Source organism: Sinohyriopsis cumingii, chromosome 6 (assembly GCF_028554795.1).
Source record: "Sinohyriopsis cumingii isolate HCF-2022 chromosome 6, ASM2855479v2, whole genome shotgun sequence".
Classification (NCBI taxonomy): domain Eukaryota; kingdom Metazoa; phylum Mollusca; class Bivalvia; order Unionida; family Unionidae; genus Sinohyriopsis; species Sinohyriopsis cumingii.
The window spans coordinates 24,453,768-24,473,830 of NC_142966.1; the positions used below are offsets into that span (position 1 = coordinate 24,453,768).

General features: G+C 35.8%; 1 protein-coding gene across 1 annotated transcript in view; it reads left to right on the forward strand.

Annotated features, from left to right (window-relative positions):
- LOC149796499 (uncharacterized) overlaps positions 1-20,063 on the forward strand; it is a 40,516-nt gene that overhangs the window by 5,695 nt on the left and 14,758 nt on the right. The window contains exons 2-5 of the mRNA XM_089960618.1: positions 2,273-2,567; positions 13,597-13,665; positions 16,049-16,546; positions 17,493-19,010. Of these exons, the coding sequence (XP_089816744.1) occupies positions 2,273-2,567; positions 13,597-13,665; positions 16,049-16,546; positions 17,493-19,010 (2,380 nt within the window). The remainder of the gene's footprint in view (positions 1-2,272; positions 2,568-13,596; positions 13,666-16,048; positions 16,547-17,492; positions 19,011-20,063) is intronic.

Here is a 20,063-nt window from a genome sequence, read left to right on the forward strand (position 1 = left end):
TAATGTAAGAAAAGAAATATTCTCTATTTATTCTTTTTAATTTCCTTGAGAAATTATCAACTCAGAAGATATTTTCCTTAACTGTCATATTTCCTATTGTGTTACTTATAAATGACTCCTTATTCTTTCAGGTTTTAGTGTCCGCATTATATATTGTCATTTTAAAATATGGCCACTCTGACAATGAAAAAAAAGGCAAAAATAACAAAAACAGGAGCATAGCTAGGCATACACATTGATACACATGAAAAATGTAGAAAAATAAAAATGTTTTGCTTTTAAAGTTCTAAGTTGGGCATCCCTTCCAACCCTTTATGTGTCTGAAAATACACTTGCTATCGTAACCCTCACCCCACCCCTTCTTGCACGATATTAAGATGATCAGATCAGTAATATGTTGTAATTTACTCTCAATCATGGCAGTTTGTTTTCTGAATTCTACATTTTGTGTTGCAGAGGTTGTTTTATAGATGAACTGAGACTCTTAGAGTTGGACATTTATATATAAAAACCACAGCAAACAGACGTTCTTGATATTTATCTTTGAGCGGGTAAATGTGGGAATGTTCTGCAACCATTAAGAAGTAATCTATGATTGTGCCATTGATTATTGCCAAAAAAGAAGAGAAGGTACAGTGCACACTAATAAGATTATTGCTTGATGTTGGAATGCAGTTTTTGTGTATCTGAATATGTTACTCTATGTTATGAATGATTTAGAATGTTTGTGCAAACTCATTTTGCTTTCAGATGTTCATCATTTTCATTATTATCTGGGAGCCATAATAATTGTCCTAACAAGTCTATAAACTTTCTCAATAAACTGTGTAAATTTCAATTGATATTAAAGTTTTATTTTTCAACTTTTATATCAGTTTGTATTTACAGAGAAACCTGGACACCTTAACATAAAAGACACCTGTTCATAAAAAAAACTTTATTAAAACCAGTCATCCCAAGTTTTCGTAACAATTTTCTTCAACATAATTATATATATATATATATATATATATATATATATATATATATATATATATATATATATATATATATATGATGCATGTTCATAAAGGAAAATACAAGTTATGTAAACCCTTCTGCCAGGTTTTTACTTTAACTTTTCCCACTATATAAAAGACACTTATTGTCAAAGAATATAATTTTTGAATAGTTCTTTGGGTCTCCTTCATGTACTGGTTTCACTGTTTTATTTATATTATCTGTTGCTTGCAGACTTACTTGATGCTGAGAGTTGGGTCATAGAGGTTGAATTAAGTCTTTAACCTCCCCTTGTACCAAGATTTCTTTGATTTTATAACTAATGCCTGATGATCATGACACTTCACCCTTGTTTGATTCTGTAACCTCCTCCCAAATTCCAACTGATACTACCGGTACCTGCCATTTTTCCATTAAATTCTTAAATATTCTAAGCATGCTTGTCACTTTCACATCTCTTAAAAATTATGTAAAAGATAAGTTAAATTTGTTACTCAGTAGCCTCAAGATTTGAAATAAATTATAAATAATTCAATTATATTATTCCTTTTTATATTAAAAAAAGGTATGTGATCGAATCTTAGATATTTTTTATTTTGCACCTTATTTACCTTCCACAAAGCAAGTGAATACTCAAATGCTGTCTGATTCTTAGTGAATAAGTATGCTTTTCAGTTTATTCTGTTTTTTTATTTAGGTCAACTCAGTATCATGACATAACAGCATGATCTCTAACAGTTTTTCTCAATTACTGATTGTCTATTGATTTACCTCCTCCCCATCCTATACACTTCTGAGATTGGATCAAATTTGTAAAATTGTTGTACATGGCAAATCAGACCCATTTCATTTCAAATTTGCTTGTAATATAACACATTAAGTTTTTTTTCTTCAGGAGCCACAGTGGCTTATTAATTAGTGTCAAACTCATGACCGAAAGTGTGCAGGTTTAGATCTTACCGTCAGACAGCTCGGGTCAACTACCTTGGTGTGTCTTTGGGCAAGCCACTTTACTCAAATTGCCTAAGCACTTACCTACTCGTGTAGCTGTGCAATAAGACACCAGAGTAAAAGTTTGTTTTGAAATTCTTTAAAATTGTGGGAATACTCTGAAAAATATTATATTATATTATATTATATTATATTATATTATATTATATTATATTATATTATATTATGTTATATTATATTATATAGCTTTGTGTAAAGGAGGACTTAAGTAGTGTCAAAATCTTTAGATATGACTGCTTTAAAATGTATTTATTTTTTTCAGCAGAAGTATTATCCTGTACTGAACCTTCCTTTAGATGCTGCCTTACATAGCATTCAAATGTTGAAAGATTTCCAAAGACTTGGATCCTTCCCAAATAAGCAAATTGGATACAAATACAATATGATGAAATTTAATGGAAGGAGAAAGATTAAATTAAAGCCTGGATCATCATTTAGAAATAACACGTCCCACTGTGACAAACATTCTGTGTACCAGCGAAATACATATCCAAAACAGCAACAAATGAACCAGACTGAGGATGTTGATTCTGAGGCCATTCATTCCAAGTATCATGGTCAGTATTTGATCTTAATACTGACAGAAGGTAAACATGGCTGTCAATATGAGTATTAGTACACACACACACCATCACCATACACACACACACACACACACACACACACACATATTGTTGTCATGTGTTCTAAGGTGTTCACTCTTTACTGATCACTGCCAACTCACCTCTATCTGCATGGCCAATATGCATATGTGAGAAAGCTTCCCTTGGGTCAGTGGTTCTTCTTCAAAACATATTAACTTAGGAGAACTACTGCTACCTCATCAATCCAGCCCTCTCATGTTAAAATTTGTTAGCTAAAAAACTAAAACTTATCTGCACACCGAGTGGCAGGCAGAGAGAGTGAGCTTTTTTTGATACCAGGAATGGCACCAAATCCCATGAAATCAACAGTTCCTATTTCCACACATGCCAAGTAGCATGCTATCTACAGACAGAGAGGCATTGCAAAATCTGCACAAGCAGTATGGGAAATTTTCTACCTAAAAACAAGTTGGAGAATTATTTTCTTTGAAGAGAAGTATACTCCAGGCATCTATATATTTTCAAGTTTTCTGTTCTTTCTGTTGTCATCAACATAGTTTCCTAACATTCTGTTACCACTTTGGCATCTAAATACACTTAGGTGCCTCTGGTATGCACCTGCACGGGTCATGATGGTGTCCCCTCACATTGCCATAACCATATTTTTAAGTGCACATCTGGGGCATGATATAGAAAACTCATTTAGCATAGCTGTATTATTTCCCCAGAGTCAGGATGCATACAGTTAAAGACCACTCCGGTGGTCTAGTGGTTAGAGCATCTGCCTCTTATGCAGGAGGTCATGGGTTTGATCCCCGGATGAGTCATACCAAAGACTTACAAAAATGGTAATAACAGCTACCTCGCTTGGCGCTCAGCATTAAGAGGTTAGTGTTAGGACTGGTCGGCCTGGTGTCAGGGTAATGTGACTGGGTGGGACATCATGCTACATGTCTTCGGCATGATGCCCCAGTGCTAGACATCACTATAAACTGCCACATTGCAGACATCGTAGCGATATGACTGAAAAATTGTTAAAGCTACATTAAAAATCCAAATCACATCTCAACACATACAGTTAAATTTCTGTATTATCTTGTCTTAGTGTCTAATTCGCAGCCATATATGTGATGGTTTAGTGATTTTACCTGTATAGAACTTCATTCTGCTTTTCCTACAGGTACCATGGACTCATAATATTGTTGTCTACTTCATAAGTATCAATAATGACACTTCAGTTCCTCTTTATGTGCAGATTTTATGTAACATAGAATACTTGTTTATATTACTGTATAGCTTCCACAACGGTTGGATAATTACAGGTACGTTTTCTATACAATGTTTACTCAGTAGCCTTCAGCTCATACATGTAATTACTATAAGCAATGCTTCAGTGATTTTACCTGTATAGGCATTCTGTAATTGGCCCTTCTATAGGTATGTTCTTACTAGAATTGATTATTTGGCTTCCACTTTGCGCATGCAGTTGCTATAAGTGACAGTTCAGTGATTTTACCTGTATCCGCAGTCAGAATTGATTTTCCCACAGGTTACTTGTTGCTATAATTATTTAGTATCCACGTATATGCCTTTACAGGTATTTATCTTAGTGGGTACCTCTGCACCAACACTCATAAATTCTTAAAGCAGGACACTCACTACACTACTTGACTATATATTGTCTGCTCTGTTTTGCCTTACAGATTCAGACCATGAGTGAAACCAGTCTATTGAGCACTCAGCATGTGTAGTTTTCTCTGATGGTCATTTCTTGATTAAATGTTGGATCATTCCTTGATTATATGTTGGACTTGCATATCATGGACAGAAGTCAGTGGGCAGCTTGAAGGACGAAAACATCAGGTTTCACACAAGAGTTTGAAAACATTTACTTGGGAGTGAGATGGAGAGCAACAGCCTCATTTACAGTCTTGCATATCATATTATGGACTGGCTGCGTGGACCAATATCCCATACCCCGTCTCAGCCTCAAGAACTAGATGACATCATGCCATCCAAGATAGCCATGTTCCTTCATGACTGGGCTTGGCCATATAACTCTGATCACAATGCGCCACAGCAGCAATCGATCATATAGTATCAGCCACCACAAAATTAACTTGACTGTCCAGTTCCACAACTCACACAGTGCTGCTAGGCACTTCCTGTGTACAGTGTCCCATCTAGTGTAGCAATACCCAAGAACCCACTTTGTGCAACCAGTTATACAGCAGACTAACTGCTGCTAAGCACTTCCTTCAGATGACACACAATCCATACAGGCACTCCCATGGATCAGTCTAACCTGCATATTGCTGACAGGTACTTCTTGTGGACACCCAGTTTATATGGGCACTCTCATTGATCATTATTACCTGCATAGTACCTCTGGTCAGTCCTGGCATACGCTATCCATCTAGGCTTCAAAGTTCCTAAGAGATTTCTCTTCACTTGCCCTCAAACCACTGCCAACCAAAGGGAGCCCCTGGTTAGTTATATCTTAGAAGTAAGGGGATTTAATTCATAGTGTTCAGCAAGTGTAATGAGCCAATATGCTCAATATTTTCTCCAACTAATTAGAAGGTAGCACAAGAGACATGGGCTTCATTACTTGGATCCAAAACCATTAAAAAATGGCCCTCAAGTTCCCTCGTTGTAATTGGAGCTTACTTTGATAAGTGAAAGCCCGCCTTGTAGGCTTGGACTGAAGAACTTTTCCATCAACTCCCATCGGAGTTGTGTGATCTTTCCTCTACATGACTTACCATGTCTACAGTACCGACGTCAGGTGATCATTGTCCATGGAAGAATCTACTTTCAATTGCTACCGCAATCTGACAAGTTACTAACATTTTGGGGCTGCTTACATCATCATTTACAAGTTCCAAGTGTCTGGGGTATTTTTTTCTTGCAAATGCCTTCTCTTTTCCCCTGATGCGAAACATCGTGTCCATGGGATCATCTAATACCTTTGATGATCTTCAATAGCTGGAAAACATTTTACCTTCTCCCACCACAAATCTCAATGGAATAAGTGATATCATGTTTACAGACTGGTCCCCATTGTAACATAGAGTTCTAACATACTATAACCATGGCTGTAACAGTAGCTATGAACTTGCAGCAGGTGGAACAAGATGCAATACTCTCTGCCTTCGCCTTTCTTCAGGACCATCATAGGCCAAGTTATGGTCACAACCTTTATCATCTAATCTCTTCTTTAATGATCAGATTGTTGGAATTCAGAACAAACCACCAAGGAAACCTTCTTTCCATCCCTCAGTCTCAGCTACAGTGGCGGGATTTGCAAGGCAACCCCAAAAAATGGTCTCAGGAATGCCCCCAGAGCACATGCCACTGAGAAACAGTCCTACTGTATTTACAACTGTCAAAAACCAGTTTCTCTGAACTTATTGGAAGAATCAAAGGGTGGTCGATCATCTTTGCCAGTGTTCTACGAGACCCTCTCTATCTCAGATGGCATACATCCATGCCCTTCCCCCTTATCACAGATCACAGTAGGGGGAATGCACCAATCATTGCTGAATGGGGAAGATTTACCATGGTGACACATGGACCTAACAAATGGTTTCCAGGGAACTCCATATCATGTTATGCACACCTACTAAGCCCTATAATTTTGTATACATTTCTTTTTTCTTTGAGTGAGGATCATTATCTTCAACTGAGTCAAGGACATTGCATTTGTTTAACAGCTAGACTATGTGATGATTGTGATATGTTTTATTGTGACTTTGGTGATGGACTTTCTACTTATAACTAAGATCCTTCTAGAACGATTTACTTGACTCTTATCCAGGGTATCTTTTTACGTCTTAGTTTAAAATATAAATCTTGTTTATTTTTGGATAAAAGTGCTTTGGGTTTGTTTAGTTAGTAAGTCTCTGTCTGGCTCTAACATGCAAGTTATGGAAATGAAATTAAAATAAAGAATGAAACTGAGAAAGACTGAGACGAGAGAAAGACAGTTGCAGCTACAGAAAGAGAAACCGTTCCGGTGGCCTAGTGGTTAGAGCGTCCGTCTCGGATGTGGGAGGTCGTGGGTTCGATCCCCGGCCGAGTCATACCAAAGACTTACAAAAAAGGTACTAACAGCTGCCTCACTTGGCGCTCAGTATTAAGAGGTTAGTGTTAGGACTGGTCGGCCTGGTATCAGGATAATGTGATTGGGTGGAACATCATGCTATATGTCTGCGGCATCATGCCCAAATGCTAGGTGCTAGACATAGTGTGATACATTTTATGGATCCCTAAATGACCAGCTAGAGGAGTTTCATGGGTTAGACTAAAACTTTCCTGTCTATACAACTTTGGAACTTCAGTTTGATAGTTTACTGACCACTCGTCACCAGCCTTACCTCCAGTGGTCTCCATTTTCTCATATGACCCCATTTTTAACAACATAACACACAGGTGCTTATGTGGCTTCAGTTTTGCTAATATCCCTCTGAAACAAACAGGAGATCTCAGGATGTGTTTCTTGTCTGACAACAAGAGAATGTTCTTTGTCACTCTGATTAGAATAAAGAGAATGACTAATTAAATGAGGATCACTGTGATCAATACCTTTTGACTGATACAAATTAGGAGCAAAAGTAGACTCATCAAAAGCTTGAGCAATACAAATGTCAGCTAAAGGAATAATAGGAATAATTTCCTGATTAACGTCATTCTCAAGAAATTTCTTTGCCATAGCTCTAGTAACTGCACAAGCTGGGTATAAATCAGGGTTTTCTTTTTCAATAGGATCAACTTTATGATCCCAACATGACCTGTCAGTTACAAGTGGATTAACCACAACCTTATCACCGGCAGGAAGACTTCTCAGAAAAAGGCAAAGTACCTGATAATAGAAGTCTGTGAGAAGCTCCTGTGTCCCTTAAAATTTTGATAGGGATAGGATAGGCAGAATCACCCATGAGTAATATAGAACCCGTTAACAAAAATGGTTCATAATTCTCCATAATAAAATCAGATTGGGGTTTGTTTGACCAAACAAATGTATTGCTTTTAATACATGACCTTTACCACTGATGAAATAAGAGCATTTGGAATAAGTCTCTCTTGATTCTGTTGCTTATGTTTCAATTTGTAGCAATCAGAACTAACATCTTGTTTCCTCATGCAGTAGGCATATGTAGGAAGAGATAAGGACTTCTGATAAGTCTTATCAGAAACTTGATTTCTAAATGTTGTGCCATATTGAGATCTGGCTGGGTCATACCAAAGACTTCTAAAAATGGCACTCAGCATGAAGAGGTTATGTTAGGACTGGTTGGCCTGGTGTCAGGATAATGTGATTGGGTGGGACATTATGCTACATGTTAGCGGCATGATGCCCCAGAGCTAGACATCACTATAAACTGCCACACTGCAGATATCTGAGAGATATGACTGAAAAACATTTAAAGCTATGTTGAAAGTCCAAATCACACACACACACACACTTCTTGATTATGTTTCTAATTTTTGAGGTTGCAAGAACTAATCTGCACTCTACTCAGTCAGAATGGAAATTATGGAATGCAATCAGATGGACTTTATCAATAAAAATGATGCCATTTGGGATGAAATGTTCACATTGTACTTTTTAATGTTTAATGAATATCTGGTCCAGATAATTGCGATCCTTACATCAATGATGTCATTGTGTACATTTCTAGGACATATCGTGGGGCATGGACAAGTTAAACCTATAGATGCTAAGGTCAAATCTATCTCTGAATTCCCTATGCCTATCAGTTAAAAACAACTGAGGAGATTTTTGGGTATGGCTTGATACTATCAGAAATTTTGATCCTTTTATCAGTGTTGGCTGAACCCCTAACAAATTTGTTGAGCAAGAAAACAAAGTTTTATTGGTCTGAAAAATGTCAGGATGCTTTTGATAAATTAAAGACCATACTTAAGAGTATACCAGTTTTTTTTCAGCTACAAATATCAATCGTTTAAAATGTCTGTTGATGCAAGTGATGTTGGGGTTGGAGCAGTGTTAATTCAAGAAGACACAAATGGTGTATTTCATCCAGCATGCTCTTTTTCTAAGTAAATAAATAAACACCAGGGAAATTATGCCACAATCAAGAAGGAATGTTTGGCTTTGATATTGGCATTGCAACACTTTGAGGTGTACATTGGTTCAGCTCTGTCTCTGATTATTGTGTTTAGTGATCACAACCCCATAGATTCATAATCGAACATATTTGATGAAAATTGTCATTTCTTATAAGTAAATTCTCTGACAAGTTGAATTACAAGTGATATTCATGTAAGTTTAATGATTATATGACTTTGGTCAATAACAATAATTACCCGAGATTGTTTTTTGCCCATTTGACCGTTTGACCGTTGGATCATGCAACTTTGTTTTTCAAATTTGTCTTGATGGATATGATGTTTAACTCATGAACCCCTGGAGGTTTTTGTTGTTTTTGCCTGAAATGCAAGTAGGAAACACGTTTTGGGGGCTATTTCTGAATACATCCTAATATATTGATTTCCAAGAGATTTCCCCTTAACCTAATGCCTAGTTGTGCTAGAAACATCATTTTTCATTGGCTGTTCTGCTCGCGCATGAGCAGAATGGTTAAAGGTTTTTTTTTGTGCTTAAGAGACCCATCATTTTCATATCGAGGCCACTCTTCACTCCAAATGCCCATCTTGTCCTACTTTTTGCAAAGGTTCGCCTGTGTGCAGTTCAGACTGGACTGCCTTAGATCTGAGACCAAAAGGTATAAAAATCCTGAGACAAAATCAGATTCTGACCATGGGTGAAATTTGGGTGGGAAATAATCAGGTCCACAAAGTTAGGTTTTTCCCTCTGTATTTTGTAGTACACCTAGAATGTCCAGATTTCTTGGTATCAATGTAGAGTTAAATCTGTCTACCTTTCTATAATACCACCCACTTTATTATATCATCCATGACCTTGACACTTCAGAGCTCAGACGTAGGCTACTACCTTCTGATGTGTAAAAGTGGTGCCAGGGGTTAATGAGTTAAAGTAAGCCACAATGATATAAATTTAATGGTTTGTACAAGTCTTCAGGTTGATGACTCATATGTTCATCCTTGATAAACCTGAATTTGCCTCATTCATGTTGTTCAATGTATAACATGGGTCACGTGGCAAATTTGGTCAAAATCAAGTTGTCCATGGACAAGTAAATTAAAATGTTTACTTGTCCATCTAAACAACACTTGTCTGTACTTTGTTCTTAGTTATAAAGAATAGAGGAAGACAAGATTGTTAAAAGGTTTACTTTTTAAGCTGTACCTCTTAAATTTATGCAATATTGATTTGTGCCATGTAAAATATACTGGATATTTCAACTTGTCCTGTTTTTGCTGTAAAAGGTTTACTAAGACTTGACAAGTGACAAAACAATCAAATTTACTCAAACCTTTAAGTATTTTGTTGTTTTATTGTACCAGGTCTTTGTGTTGGCAATAAAAACAAATAGTTAACTCTGAAAAAGATAAACTGTTACAAACACATCTGTTAAGCTAAAACAAGACGAAAAATAATCAGTTACGGTGAGGGAGCATCTAAAAAGTTACAGTCACTCAAAATTACATCTAAAAAATCACATGGTGAAGTGAAGTTTTCATATTATAGTCAACTTAGTCACCCACTTTGCCTGGTAGCATGACCCCTGTGGTCAGGGATAGGATAAATTTTCTCCTGCCTCCACATTACCTTTTTATCCAAGCAAAGGGACAGAGCTACTTTATGCACTCTTCCAGGGAAGATCAGACTGATTTTCACTCCTTTCCATCATCTCTTACAACCCTTTTGGAGCATGAAGTTTCCCTTTATAGAGAGATGTAATCCTCTACCACCATGGACATCTTTTGGTGAGAATCAGAGTCATCATGGAAGGAGCATGTTAGTTTTCCTTTCCCTAAGAGGCCTTGAAGAGGTGAGAAAAATTTTTGTCATTTAGTCAAGGCACCTCTTAGGGCTTAAGGACAGTTTCATCAATTCACTCGGAAAGTCATGGAGCATCCATTTCACTACTTCCCGGATTTCTCATTTGTCTCCAACATCTGACTGACAGCTGTTACATTATTGTTATTATTATTATGTGCATGTATTTTTAAAATTTTTACCTAAATTATATCATCCTTAAATTTCATAGCTTGCGTACTTTCGTCTGTGTGTTTTGAAGATTCTAGGACCAGCTCTAAATGAATGACTGCTTACTTGAAGACGATATAAATGACATTTACAACCTTTCTTCGGCTTGTCACATATCAATGACATGATGTCAGAGTACGCGTCAGTTCACTGGCTAATATTTCTAAACTTTTCTGCAGATCTGCAAGACTTTTAGGACTGAAGGTCATTTAAAATCTGTATAATCTTTTAATTGTCTTTTCAGAATGCTGTTGGCGAGGTAATTTCTTGGCTGCCTTCAAAACACCAATGTACTACCCATTGTTATAATGACAGGATTATCAATATGTTCTTGGTTCACATGTTTAACACCATCCATGTTAATGCCAACAAGCTAAGGGCTGTTATGTTGTGTGTTATCAGAACCATCCAGTTGTATGTCAATATTACAAAGTGTTCTCTTAACTGCAATAAACACACCATTAGAATCTGAGCTTTCTTGATGCTCAACATTAGCAAGCAGCTCGATGTTATTGGGCAGGGTCTTCAAATCTCACAGGAATGCATTCTTGGTAACTGCTGAATCAATATTGGTATCTGAAATAATGGGCATGAATTTAGCTCTTGATATTATATCCTTGACATTTTTCAGTAGGACCTTAGAGATAATTGTTGATGATCTCCACATGCAGTTTGGTTGATGTGATTAGTTCCAAGTTCAGTGCCATGACTATCTGTATCTAGCAGAGAAAAAGATTTTCTCTGCTTTGCTATAGCAAATTATTCTGTGTAAAGTAGTAATGCTTGGTTTGGCCCACATTATATTGACAGATCTCTCAGTCTGAATCACCCATGGCATCTTTTTTCAAAGCTTTAATGTTTTCGTGATTAAATTTTAATTGACATATGTTGTGCTTTGCACTTTTTTTGATGTCCACTGGTTTTGTCTGGAATTGCAAGGTATCCCTTGCATAAGTCGCAAGATGCGACCTTTCAGTCTCTGTTGGACTCAAGTCTGGGACACTCCAAACAGCTAGAAATCTTTCGAAGTCATTTTCTTTTTTTTAAAATCATATTCCTGTTATATTCAGTTTTAGTTTAGCCTATTATTCAGACTTTTCATTAAACTTTTCACTATTCAGTCCTAACTTTATTAGAAAATTATCCAACCAGATACATTCCTGGAAATATTTATCATATTGTCTCATAACAGTTACAAGGAAACAGTTACAAGGAGTTCAAAACAACGGATTCCTTCAAAAGCCTTATTCCTCAGCCAATGAAATATGTTGAGATGCAACCATAAAGAAAGATATTGCCTAAACAGTATCTTCAAAAGCTGAGCTCGAGTTGGTTACAACTACAGAAGCTGCATTTAGCTTCAGTCCTGATTAATACATTTCAGAATACACTGTGTAAATAACATAAATTGCACTTGCTGGTAAGTGTGAATGATGCTTGCATAAACACAGCTATTGCCTTTTTCAAATTACAGACCACAATTTACTTGTCCATGGGCAAGCAACCTTGCAGAATTTACTGGATGATTAGATTCAGTTGGTTGTGGTATAGAAATTAGATATTTGATTCCAATTTAACTTAAATAGTTGCATGGGTATATTTATACATTTAAAGATGATTTTAGAAGTTAAAAATAGAATGACATGTATGTTAAGAAGTTACGAATATGATAAGTATAAGATAATCCTTTTTCTCTTTTACATGCCAAATATACAGTCATTAAAAATATAAGCACTTGTACAAAAATCATTTAGGCCATGTCTATCTCACTGTCTGCTTGTTTGTTTCTTACATAATACTATGCAATTTTTCTTTATTCAGCAGGAGACAAGATATCTTAAACATCACTTTGCTCCATGAATAGTGAACGCTCCCAGCTGAGAACCCATGACTGTCAAAGCATGATTAACTATTGAGATTTCAGTTTTGACTACTGAGATTTCAGTTTTGACTATTGAGATTTCAGTTTTGACTATTAAGATTTTCATTTTGGCTCACAAGATTATGTGGTCATGGGTCAAATGACTCGTCCATTTTGAAATCTATTGAGAACCCTGAACCTTATATGTTTACATGTGAGTTACCTAGTTAAAACTTTAACATTGACCAATCTAATAGCAAACATTGCTTTATTACTGAATTTTCTTACAGTGAAGTAAACTCTTGAGTTGTAATAAATTATTGCACTTTCAGTTTTAAATTATTTTCTTGCTGAATCAAACCATCATACATATTGAATATAGCAAGTATCAAATTATTCAAATAGTTTGTACATAGGATTTCAGCTTCCTTATGACATAAACACCCATTTGAAAACAGATGCTGATCTGTCAGATAACTATTGTGGACACTGACCTATGCAAGTCAATGAAACAGCATGATTCTAATCATACAAATTGACAAGCTACAGCTGTCACAGAATTTTATTAGCTGCAAATGATGTTACCTTTTTTGTTACTGTAGGTCAACAAAAATGACCTTTCAGACTGGTTCAAGTGTGGGTCGACAAGAATGATCTTTCAGACTGGTTCAGCTGTAGATCAACAAGAATGACCTGTCAGACTGGTTCAGCTGCTCAGTCTAACACAAGCCAGTATACATATGCTGCAGTTTGATTGGCCAGACTAAATACATTGATCTCGACTATATTCTAAAAATAGGAGAGTATAGGGTTTCGTTTGTTAAATTCTAACATCGTCAACAGATAGATGTTGACTTTGTCTGTAGCAACTCATTTAGATATTATCTTTTAAGAAAGTCACAAAGTTAGAATTATAAGTAGTGGTGAACAACCTCTATATCCTTGTTGATATTCTCTTTAGAAAACTCTATTTCTTTCAGGTGGAATACTTTGTGTTATAATTGGTTGGTTTACTGCATACTGCATCATAAAGTTATGTACAGATTATGGTAAGCAATTCGATACAAAGAAAACAAATGTCTGGTACCTAATCACAGTTATCTGATTTGTACAGTTTTTATTATCATTGCAAATGTAGCGGACATATAAAATTACCATGTCTCTTGGGTTAATGTTATGCATTTAGGTCAGGTTTAAGGTGTTTTTATAATTACTACAGGTACATTTAGTATCTGCTATATAATACATGTTCATAACATGTAATCAGTTAGTACAGCAACATGTACAGCATTGAAATGTACATGTAAGCAAGGTTTATTATAAGATATTTCATATTTATATCAGTCTTGGCAACATGCTAAAGGCTGCATCCTGGTACCTTTTTGCTATGGAATGTTTTTTTGTTGATTTACCTAGGTTTCCAAGTCATTTGTGTATGTCACCTCTCTTAAAATTTACATGAAAGAATCAATTACAAGGACTTCATGCTCATTCCATGATGAATATATTCTATGAAATCAGTACTGAAAAATGCTTTACAATATTTCAGAAACTTATAGAAATAATCATAAGACTTAATACAGCCCCAAGGATCCCCCAGGTCAATGTATATTTCTTAATATTATAACCAAGGCAGAATATTATATAAAACACTAGAAGAGATTTCCAATGCACTTCATAGTATCTGATATTACATCTGAATTTATTTTAAACAGAAGCTACTGTAGTTTCATATTTTATAACCCTGCCTCTTAAATAGTGGAATTAGAGAAGAGTCCCTATGTCTGCCCATCTGTCCTTCCATCCAGCATAGTCTGTATGAGAATTCCAATATCTTTTCTTCTTTCCTTCCAAACAAGAATCCCTGTCTGTCCATATATCCTTCCATCCACAATAGTCTTTAAATGCAAGAATTCCTATGTTTGTCCACCTGTCCTTCCATCCAGCAATACAGTCTGTACAGGAATTCCTATATTTATCCATCTATCCTTCCATCCAGCGTACAATCTTTAGATACAAGAATCCCTGTGTCTGTCCATCTATCCTTCCATCCAGTATACAGTATATACAAGAATCCTTATGTCTGTCTGTCTATCCTTCCATCCAGCAAACAATCTATTTAGTGCAACTTGTCCTGCAGTTTTTGATGGGTTGATGTGAAACATGCTAAATCTTATCATCATCAGCAAATGATATAGGCATCAACAAATTCCTCTCTTTCTGTAGTTTTTATAAGCCTGCCATGAGATGGCTTGTATTATGTTATGATGTCTGTCCATCCATGTTTTACCAACTTTGTTTCTGCATAATAACTTGAACATCAGCTAGGGATGAAGCCTATTAATGTTGGGGCCAGAAGGTCAAAAGTCAAGATTGTTGTGGCTTAAAAGAAGAAACAATGGTTACTGCACATTGACACAGCATCACAGACATGGACCATACTTTGTGGATGGCTTTCACTTAGGGTTAGGAAGAAGCTTGGTATCATATTATGTCTATGCAAATTAGTAGGCCTCTGCATTTTGTCTCATATATTTAAATAAATTGTCATGAAATTGAGATATGATCACCATCTGAAGATGTGCATATCAGCAAATCTCTGCTCCCTAGCAATTTATGATACAGTAATTGTATGTTTTTATATATTTGGAGCCAGATTTTGATGTATGACAGAATCCTGAGAATGCAGCTAGGTTCATGGTGTGTGCCTACTGTCTTCCTGCAATTTTTTTTAGAGTTGTTGCCCCTTTCATTTTGCAGTTGAATGAAGTTTATGATAGAATCTTGTAAATGCAACTTTTAACTAGTCTCATATTGTTTGTTTGATCTTAGGAAACTTAGCACATATTTATATTCATCTTCTAAACAAATTTTTGCAAAATTACTCGCTATATTCAGATGAAACAAATATATACTCTTCCTTATGTAAATTAATTTCGTTATAATATAGATATGTGTGCTGATGTTTGGAATGAGCCAAGATGTGGTTTATCTATAAAGGGAAGTCAATGGACATCTTAATATTTTGTCTTGTATTCAGCAGAAAAAAATCTTATGCAGTTTGCTATGATTAGTCTGCATTTATTTTTATTATTGTTATTTAATTCAGTGTCATAGTCTCACTATGTTTAGTAAATGTAGGACTTGGGTATCTTTTTTCACCAGTGGAATTGTTTTAAAGTTTTTGTGAGTCATATGCAGTGTTGACGGAGGAGAGGATGGACAAAAATATATTTGATAAGAAAAATATGCAGAATTGTAAATGTCACTGCCCAGACTTATTAGTACAGAATCAGAGGTTAAATGGCCTCATAGTAAAGTAAAAAAAACTCTTGAAGTTACTACACAAACTTCAGATATTACAGGGGTAGAGGATCTCAAAGTAAAGAAGGAATTCTACGAAGTCACTGCCCAAAACTTCTCTTTTTACAGAGGTTGAAAATCTCAGAGGAAAGAAAGGAACTGTGAAAATCACTGCCAAGACCACTAATAGCACTGTAGAAGAAAACCTCACAGGAACAGTATCTGTTCAAGTTATTGATGAAGCTATTGAAGGGGCAGAAGTATGTAAGTTCAAGTCAATTGAGGAATTTTCGAAAACCACATTAAAAGCCTCACAGCAGGAACATGTTGAAAGTTGTACGACAGAGTGTCAGATGATTATACAAGAGGAGGAACATGAAAACTATGATGACACTATTACTTCATGTGAATTGGTCAAGGAACAATACTTTCAAATTGGTGATGATGTAAAGATGAATCAACCCTTTCTCCAAGCAAAGTGCAGATATGAAGGTGATAAAATTGAATACAGAAGAAATGACATTTCCGACTATCAAGATATACACAAGGGGAAAAATCAACCGGATGAATTTGGTGAAATATTGGAATCATCTGAAAAGCACAAGAAACAGAGTTACAGAGCTAAAGGTAAACTAAGGAGGGTCCACATTGTTGCTGTTAATTTGGTGAAGAGGGCAATATGTGAACAAGCTTACAAACAAAACAATAATTTTTAATGTTACATTTACAAGATTTTTTTATTTTGTTGGTTTTATCAAACTTTTAACACATTATAGGCTATATCATGCTGGAGAAATGGGAACTAAGTGCCCATCAATGGGACACAGGCTGGCTTTGGCAGGTATTAAACCTGCAACCCTTGGATTATGAATCTGATGCTCTACCAGTTGAGCTACCTTGTCTCCCACATTTAAAAGAAAGAAATTTCATTTGAAAGCAATTATGTTATTTTAAGTTTGATTCAAGCAACCATGTTAAGGTTTAGATAAAAGTATTTACATCAAGACATGTAAGCAGCCAACACCTCTTTGAAATTCATAAGATGGAAATGTTTATTAATCAGGAAAGTGAGAACTCATGGCTTAGTTTAGTAAACATCTCAAGTTTCAGACAGACTTTCAAACAAAATGTTTTTGATGCATGGTTTACAACAATGACTTTCAGAGAACATTTAGCCAGGTTAATGAAAAAAGTAAAGTCGTAATCCTTGGAGAGTTATGTATTAATCAGTAGCCTTGCATGTCCTGCACAAGAGGAAAGAAGAAAGTGTGTGTGTGTGTGAGAGATTTCCCTATTGTCACAGAACTCCAAGATTTTGTTTTTAGATTGGATCATAAAATCCAGAATTAGAAGCCACACTTAAATTCTCTGAGCATCATGAAAATTAAGCAAACGTTCCGAAGCACATAACGTATGTAAATCCTGAAGTTTTCTGTTTTAATTTCGACCAGTGCAGAGTTCAAAATGATCTGTATTTATTAGATTTAGTATTTATCCTAAAGACTTTTATGACTGGGAACTGAAGACATTTATTTGAATTTCCTATTAAATATATATGTAATAATATTTATAGAAAGTGAAGCAAGAAATGGAGCTTTCACCTCAATGGCAAGTCAGGAATGGTTAAAGAAAAATCCAGATTCTGATATTAACCTGCCATTCAGAGACCCAGGTTTGTCAGAGAAGAAAGACAAGATTGCAAAATGTTTTCAGGAACACAGGAAAAAGTCAGAACTGTCAGTCATTGGTGTGCAACAAGATTTTACTCCTGTTACAAACACTGAAGAATTTCTATTAATAGCCACAGAGGAATCTTATGATGCTTCTTCCCAGAAGTACAAGGAAATAAATGACGAAAATTGTGACCATTCTTCAATAATTGCAGATAAATGCTCTGACTTCATTTCTCTGGAGACTGAGAAGAAGAAGAAGAAGAAGAAGGCCTTGTGTTCAGAATTACATTTTATAAACACAGAGAACCCTTCAAGTTTTGTTTCTTTGAAAAGTAACAAGAAAAAGGCAGAGGGCTTAACACATTTGAAAGAGGGAGTTAAATTACAGTCTTGTAGAAGGAATAGGGTAAGTTCACCAGTGAGAACTTTCTTTGCAACAGGCGATAAAAATCTTCACCAGGTGAAAGATGCTTCTAAAATTGAACAGCATATCCTATCAGACATTGATGTCAGTGAGCAGAAAAAGAAGTACGTGGTTAAAATTGGCAAGCGAACTGCAAGAGACATTGACCTGAAGGATAAGAAAAAGGACTATCTAAAAGAAATTGTGTGGCTTCCAAGAAATTGGCTTCCACTGCCCAGAATTAACAGGGATGCAATAGTTGGATTTGTTGAAGAACAGACCCGTGATGGACATGGAAGGTCTACCTTACCTCCTGCTGAACATGAAGAACTGAGAGAAATGTTAAGACAGCTTGCTTCAGATAACGTACCTGGACCACAGATTACTATGAAATATGAGATGCTCCGACTTTGCACAATGAAAACCTTTCCAGGACAGGATCGACCATTTGCCATTAGAATAGTAGGAGCTGGATTTTATTATGCTGGACACCAAGACCAGGTTGTATGTTATTGCTGTGGCAGTCGTAAGGACAGTTGGGTTCTTAGAGACATCCCACTATTGATTCACCAGAACATGGCTCCAGATTGTGGCTTTCTCACACGTAATGCTTTAGTCAATGTTCCAATTAGAAAAGCAAATTCCACTGTAGATGTTCGTCTTCTCACAATCCAAAGATCTGATGGTTCAAGTCAATCAGACACAGCACATTGTGGGTCATTTTTGATGCTTCCATCAAGTGAACAGAATCAGGTCAGCATTTTGAACACGTCGTCTCGCCAAATGTTGGTCACTAACAAACGCTCACCATCAAATCAGCTGATGGCTTCAGGGAGACAAAATGTATTAGACAATGTGCAGACTGTTTCAGCTGACACATACTCCATGGAAGAGCCACCACCCAAGTATCCACAATATGCAGTTAAGAACACAAGGATTAAGTCATTCCAGGGATGGCCAGCAGAACATCGACAGAGGCCAGAGGAAATGGCTGAATGTGGATTTTACTATGCAGGTACAGTAGGCTTTGATACACTCTCCAGCTTTATGTAAACCACTATCTACATGTGTGGATTAAATATTAAAAACTGACTCGATTGAAATTTTGGCACTTTTTTGGTGAAGAGTCATCTGGTCATGATGACGGTCTGTGTACATTTACATTCAGTTTTTGACTTCAATATCTGATAACCCACAATTATTAGATCCTTTGAAAATTATGCATCTGGTATCCATAGATGAAAATTCCTTTAGCAGCTTTTGTAGATGCATAGCATAAACTTATCTTTGGAAAATTTATAAAGTGCAAGGCATTAAATGTAATGACAAAATTGCATTTGATGAATTGTACCCCTAATTTCAATTTAACCCAAGTCCCTAAAACTTTGATATTAACTTGCCCATATTTGAAAATATATCTGATGACAGTATCACTATTTTTTGTGGGGTATCACTTTTGTGGATTTTGTTGTTGCTTAGAACCATGAATTTAAAAACCCAATGAAAAATTAGTCACACATGATAACCCAATGAAAAGTTAGTCACATATGATAACCCAATGAAAAATTAGTCACATATGATAAAGAAGCTCCCCACCATTTATTCCACTGTGTTTCATGCCATAAGCTTTACGAAAATGACCTTTCAAATACTCACTTTATCAATAATGGCAAAACCTACAGAAATAAGATTGTTGCACTAAAATCCAGATAATTGGCTCATCAGTGTTTGATGTTAGTCTGGGTTTCATATTAGATCTAGTGGAGTTAATCAGGGAAAACAGACTAGCTTTACAGTAGTACCTCAGACACTTTAAACTGCATATATTTTTTCATGCCAAGAGTCTTCATGATCAGACTGTTGATTATATAAATTTTGAATATGGTGTCCAACAAGTGATATATGTTGAAGATGAAAGGGAAAATAACCTCTTAAAATGTGTTAATAATCAGTACAGAAGAATAAAAAGGAATATTTAGATTCTTGTGAATAAAAGCATGAAGGGACACAATACATTTTATCAGTCATCATGTGTCAATTTATGTCTCATGGCAGAAGTTATAAATGC